The following is a 6,803-nucleotide window of genomic DNA, read 5'->3' on the forward strand; positions in this document are numbered from 1 at the left end:
AATAAATACAAACCTCCCTCATGTTTCTGTACCTCCCAAACTGTACCATGCCAATAAATACAAACCTTCCTCATGTTTCAGTATCTCCCAAACTGTACCATGCCAATAAATACAAACCTCCCTCATGTTTCTGTACCTCCCAAACTGTACCATGCCAAAAAATACAAACCTTCCTCATGTTTCTGTATCTCCCAAACTGTACCATAGCAGTAAATACAATCCTCCCTCATGTTTCAGTACCTCCCAAGCTGTACCATGCCGCCTGTAGGAAGTTTGGCTCACCAGCAACAGGTGGCCGCTGCGGCAGCCTTCAAGGCAACGCAGGAGAAACTGGCCAAGCAGGCACGTGCTGTGATTGGTCAGGGATCCATGCAGGCTCCGGTCTCCTTGTCCACTCTACCACTCAACTCTCAGAACCATGGCAGACCAATTGTCAAGGGTCAGTACCATAATAGATCATAAACCTGTAGGAATTTCTACAACTTTCATGTTAAGGGTTCAGTACCTAAAACTGTCGTCACACGGGGCAATTTATAAGTTGGTTAAAAATAGGATTATGTTTGGGCATCTTTCAACCAGAATTGATAAATGGCAAGTGAAACGATTGTTGGATTTGGAAACAATTTCTTTCCTTTTGTACTATAAATACCAGGAGCAAGCTGCGGATGGTTGTGGGTATCCCCAAGGCTTTGCCTGGTTTCCTCCCACCATAATGCTGGCCGCCATCGTGAAATACTCTTGACTACGGTGTAAAACGTCAATGAATTAAATAAATATGAATGCTAGGATGTGATATCTGTTTCACTGTTCTCAGCTTAGCTTCTAGAAATACGCCGTTTCCATTGACTAGAAACTTGGTCTTTTAGAGTTTGCTGTCTTTAATATGTTAAAGGTGTATGCTACAAAAATATGTTTCCTTAAATCCTGAAGTTACTCTAACTTTATTACTTAGTTATTCGTGTAGAATTATGACCATAATATCACAATAACACACCCGGTATGTCAACAGCAAGCCAGACTTCACTAATCACCATTTACGATTTGACTCCGTCGCACTCATCATCGTGTGAAAAAAAAACTCCTAGAAGTTTTAAGAGTGAACCATTTTTGTTTCAAGAATAAAGAGAAGGAACTGTAAGTAACTATAGTGAATGAAAGATTTTAATTTTTGGGAATCACATGATTTGAAAATGGCAGTATGTGAAGTTTAGTTGCTGTCTGGGTAGGCACATTGGCTATTGTGTGTTGAATGGGAAGTCATGGTCTTCAGTATTCACACATAATGCATGATTAGATGTGCAAGCTGAACTAAGAACATTCCCGACCGTTCTCAGAGCTATATAAATACCTATACAATTGCTACATGGTGTAACCAAATATTGTTTGCAAAAGTTGTCTGTGTGGCTGTGCTGTGTGGCTTTGGACTCTCAACTTGTCTGTCTACTTGTCACTGAGTTCTAGTCCAGTTCATGTGAGCTTCCTCTCTTGGGAAGGTCTGGTATTTCTCGATTACCCCCCCCCCCCCCCTTCCACTTCTCCCCCCAAAGCAAGATACTGGTTGCTTTTGTATAAATGTAATATTCTTCAGTTGGAAAAAAACTGTGATCAAATGAATAAATAAATGTTTGTCTATAGGTCAGCCCGTGGCATCTACGATAACCACTCCAGCTTCCATGGGTATGCGTGGGGTGACGGTTGCAGGTAGCAAACCCGAGTCAAGCAGCCAACCCCAGCTCCCAGCCACCTCTCAGGTCAACCTGGACATGGCCAAACTGCTGGAACAACAACAACGACTTCAACAACAACAGCGCCAGCTTACACCGGGCACGTTGCCACGTAACATGGGCCCAGGATCAAACCCGTATAGTGTATCCCCACTCCCAGGGCGCATGCCCATCCAGTCAGGCATGATGCCCCCACCGGTCAACGTGCCCCCTAACCCTCTCCTTGTGCAGCAGCTGATGCAGGGTGGGGTGAACCCAGCAGCTAGAGGCAATAGTAAGTAGGAGCAAATAGTGTGGATTGTTTTGTATGCATTCTACCTACGGAATAAGATCTTGAGCAGAATTTTTTTGAGATATTCGTACAGGGAATATAACTTTGATACCTATTTTATGCTAATGGTAGAACTCATTTTTTGAAGTTGTCCAACATGCTGGGTATGCTTTCGGTTTGAATGTGTTGGTATTGTAAACACAGGCTTCAGAAACATTGTTGACCTTTCTCTTGTTATGGGCCAATCAGGAATTAAACTCCTTACAGTTGACTTAGATGGTTCTTGTTGCTGATATAAAAATCCTGTTGTGTGAAGAGCGTGTGGGTCTGGTGGAATATCCAGGAATCCAAAATTGCATACTACGTTTTCAACTTATTACTTCACAAAAAGGCCTGCTTTTTACATTCTTGTAGCTGGGTTTAATTTTTTCGCTTGAAGTTGGCCAAAGTCAATACATTCCTGTTCAGAGAAACTAATCTTTTGCTTTTAATATTGATGTGAGAAAATGAGACACTGCACATTGTATGCAAACCGAAGCTCGAAACGCAGGAGGTCAATCACACATTTTGAACTGGCCTATGAGGCCTCACTGCTCGTGCTCTTGTGTATGATCTGCAAATAATGTGGCATGGGGCTGTTATCAAGAGTCTTTAACTTTATGATGGCCCGAGATATTTACAATAGACTAAAGTATTTACCTTACGCTGGATTCTCAAAGCATGTCCTGACCATACGTGAGAAGGTCTATTAGCAAGCTGCAGTGGTCATGGGTTTCCCTTTCTCCTTTCACCATTGTGCTGCCCTATGTTATATAAATGAAATACGTCTTGAATATGGTGTAAAACACAAATCAATCAGATAAATAATAAATAATAAATCAAAGCTTGTCAGAAGTCTCAAGCTACATAGATCCACGATAAAGCGGCTACACTACAACAGTCTTTATTATCTGTAACCCTATAATTGTCCCGGGATTGGAAATAATCCAGGGCACGTACATTGTACTCTCTAATCGACTTATGTTCACTTCGTTTTGTTCCAGGCAGTACCATGAACCAGATTAACCAGTTAAACCAACTTAACCAGTTAAACCAACTCAACCAGTTAAACCAGCTCAACCAATTTGCAGTGCTTACGGCCCAGCAGCGATCAGTGGACCCGAGACTCCAGGTCAGGGGAGGCTACCCAGGCAACATCCTGACACCTCGGAGCCCCGTGCCCCCATCAGCTGTCAACCCTGCTCTAGGTCGAGCTCTATCCCCTAACATCCAGGCACAGACATTAGGTGAGGAAAAATGGCCTGAACTAAATGGCTTCCATAAAGACACCTGTCCATGGTTACAACTGTAAACATAATGATGTATCATACCTAATAGTCAGAGGGAGAGTCCTCATGGGCTCAGATTGTTGAGATGCTTGCTCACTGCATCTGTAGGGCGCATGACTCACAAGCTCTTGTTGTTTTGGCTGTAACTTCATGTCAGGAAGCTGCTCTGGTATCAGAAGGTCGGTGCTGTTACTCCAGGCCACCCAGTTACTTCTACCCATACGTTGGACTCCTGTCCAGGGGTAGAAATGTTTGAAAAAAATTTCCTCCTGGTGGGAGGTGATAGTAAAATCTGTTTTCTGCAGGTGTCACCAATTTTAGTCTAAACTACTTTTGTATGAATGAGAATCATGCTCAGTGTTGTGAAAATACATTAGAGACCTTTATGTTGAAGATCCGTAAAAGCAGAAACATCTTGCAAAAAAAGCATCAAACTATATTTATCAATAATAGTGTTATTTAATACCAATATTCCTCTGCATATCTTTTTCTTTCACCCAGGCTTTCAAGGGATATTAATTTAGATCTGCATGTTCTCCAGTTTCCTTGATTCCGGTGTCTCTAGCAGTACGTGAGAAGGTCTGTCAGCTACCTGCGGCTGGTCGGTTTCCTCCCACCGTAATGGTGCCCATGTTGCATAAGTGAAATATTCTTGAGTATGGTGTAAAACACCAATCAGATAAATCAAATTCAGGTTGATCATTGCTTTACAAGCAGTAACTTTTGAAATATGTTCAGATTTTGATCAAATTTTATGCGCCTCATAAATCAAGTGCTAATATCAGCTTGCTCCATGCCTGGGGTTTGCATATATAAGGTGGGATATTAATTCTCAGAATGTGCTTGTTTTGCTCCAGGTTTGAATGGGCCAATGTCCCCTGGGGCGTTCCCACCCAACCTACAGTTTCCAGGGGCTGGGATTCCTCACGCCAGCCTGAATGGGAACAACAATCCCCTTGGTAAAGTCGAGGACGTGGCCTCACACAACCTGGCCAAGTGGTTCGGGATGGAGGTGTTCAGAAACCAGCTTCCCGGCATGCCTCCCATACCTCATCAGGGCAAGAAAGTGCTGACGGTGGACGAGATTGAGCGCAGCCAGCATTGACTGACATCCCCGGGAGTGCAGGTGCTTGTCCACTAGCTGTGCTTTGAATCTGCGACTCATTCGCTAGGCACCGAAAACATTGATCTTGATCCTCACGGCTTCTGCAGTTTTGGTGTTGCCAGGAAGTTTGGATGGTTTTAGCTTTTTTCTAGAAACTGTAAGAGCAGCTGCGATGTTGCCAGATTTTGGGCAAAATGTTGCGTGGAAGGACTCAGTCCACGGTTGAATATTGCTTAATAAAAATTTCCGGTATTAGGTAGCCATCAGGGCATTGATCATTCATGGATACCTCATTCTGTTGACAGCATTGAATTCTTCATACGCGGACAGAAACAAAAGCAGAGAATATATTTTCTGCCTTCGCTTTGCATTGACAGAAAGCGTCAATCTGCAGCATTTTACTAGCATCAGGAGTTCTGAGACAACTTGACCATCCACTTCTATTGAAGAGGAATAAGGATCGCAGAGTGGCAACTCCTGTGATAGTTGCCATCGTGAGGGGAGCAAAGGTACTTCTGCATTCGCCAGCTCTTCTCAGCAGCTATCGGTTGTTGCTTTGGCCTGCCATCAGCCATGTGTTTTGGGTAATTTCAGTGTTTGTTGTTGCCTAGCTGATGAAACCAGTGTGATTTGCTTGCACAACTGTGGAATGAAATGCTGGCTGCCTTCACCCTGTGAAAAGCCATTCATTTGGACCTACTGCTAACCATTCTGTTTTGTGCTAGACTGAGAGATAAGACTATAAACCTGAATTGCGTCTGTGTGTGTTGTGTGTGTGTGAATGTACTTATGTTTTTTTGAATGCAAGGTTTCACACTGGTTGATCACCAGTAGTGAGTGAATAATTTTGAGTTTGTAAAATTGTTACACCTGTGAACATATTTGATTTATTGTACATAAAATATGTGTTATCATGTATATAGCTTTGCAACGATGGAATAATGAAATGATGTGTATTTGTTTGTCGAGTGCTTGAGATTTGTCGGTGGTTTTGAGAGGGATTGCTGTTATTGTAGAAAATCTCATGCTTCTTGTACAGCTGCCCTCTTTCATTCAAGTTGCATGTCTAGTGATCCCTATGATGATTGTGTTGTTGTAAGTTGATCCTTGTACAGTTACTTGCCGTTGTGTGTTATAATTAGTCAGATGTATATTTTTGCTGTTGTGAGTGGGCTGGGTTTAACAAGGGTGTGTGGGAGTGGCAGAAAATAGAACCAGGAACTTCTTTCGTGCACTGTAAAGTATAAATCGATGCTACAAATTGAGTTTCAAAACTACAACATTGCATCAAGAGCAACAAGTCTTGAAATTAAATATTTCATATGTACAGATCGTTCACTGCAAGGCGTTTCATTCATCTTATGTTTACACGTAATACTAGCACAAGGCAAGGAAGACAGTTGTATGTCGGGGCAAGGCCAGTCTTACAATTTGAACAAGTCGTTGGGTTTTACAGGAGTTACTGCCTATGTAGGAAGATTGGTTTGGTCATTGAGCCATTACCTGTCAGAAAAGTCGCATGCAGGTGGTTGACTATATTCTGGATAACAGTACTGTCCATACAAAGGCTTTTAGTCTTGGAAGGTTCCAAGACTACATTTATCATTGACAATAGACTAGCTGAAAACGAGAACAGCTCATTTTAATATGAAACAAATCTCTTGAGTTTGCCAAAATAGCTAACATTTGAATGTGCAAAAGGTCTAACGTGCGCCAAAAGAAGTAAACATGTACATGTATGTCAAATTACAAATCTTCTTTTTACAAGGTTCCACTGAAACACTCAATATGTTTTTTAGTGGCAATGTGCTGTGGAAAAGGTTCCCCGACTATATAGATTAAACAGTGAAAGAATGCTACTGAAGTGAAGATATATGTATATATATATATTACCTGTATGATCTTGTACAGTTGTTAGTTGTTTCTATTGTTGAATGTCCTTGTAAATAATTCCTCTATATTCCATCTGGACTTAAATGACATTTGTTTCTCCTTTTTTTTTTCTTCTTATTTTCTTTCATTTCTTTTTAATCTGTGTTGTCTGCGTTGTGGTGAATGTTCATATTCTTTCCATGGTTACAGGAATTTCTCCCACAATAGACTATTACTCTCACGATCACACGCATCATTGGAATGTCCTACTCACAACATTTTAAGTCTTTTTGCCTTCAATACTAGTGTGTCATCATGGGTCAGATGTACTTGTACTGTTTATAGGTTATACAAAGATGTGTCTTGTCTGTGACATAGGTGTACATGTAGCCTGTTGTTGATTTGCTAGGTGGGCAGTATTACAGGCTCTTGTGATGTATATGAGTCTAGATTGTTCATTTAACATTTTTGAGCCATCTTGAAGATAACTGCAAAACTTCAGA

The 6,803-nt window shown here is 41.5% G+C and overlaps 1 protein-coding gene across 1 annotated transcript in view; it reads left to right on the forward strand.

Annotated features, from left to right (window-relative positions):
• Window positions 1–5,755, forward strand: part of LOC135476370 (eukaryotic translation initiation factor 4E transporter-like) — a 30,902-nt gene extending 25,147 nt beyond the window's left edge. Inside the window, 4 exon segments of the mRNA XM_064756370.1 lie at window positions 238–439; window positions 1,636–1,998; window positions 3,039–3,281; window positions 4,181–5,755. Coding sequence (XP_064612440.1) covers window positions 238–439; window positions 1,636–1,998; window positions 3,039–3,281; window positions 4,181–4,428 — 1,056 coding nt within the window. The 3' untranslated portion in view covers window positions 4,429–5,755.
• The last annotated feature ends 1,048 nt before the right edge of the window (window positions 5,756–6,803 follow it).

This window comes from Liolophura sinensis, chromosome 10, assembly GCF_032854445.1.
Source record: "Liolophura sinensis isolate JHLJ2023 chromosome 10, CUHK_Ljap_v2, whole genome shotgun sequence".
Taxonomy (NCBI): domain Eukaryota; kingdom Metazoa; phylum Mollusca; class Polyplacophora; order Chitonida; family Chitonidae; genus Liolophura; species Liolophura sinensis.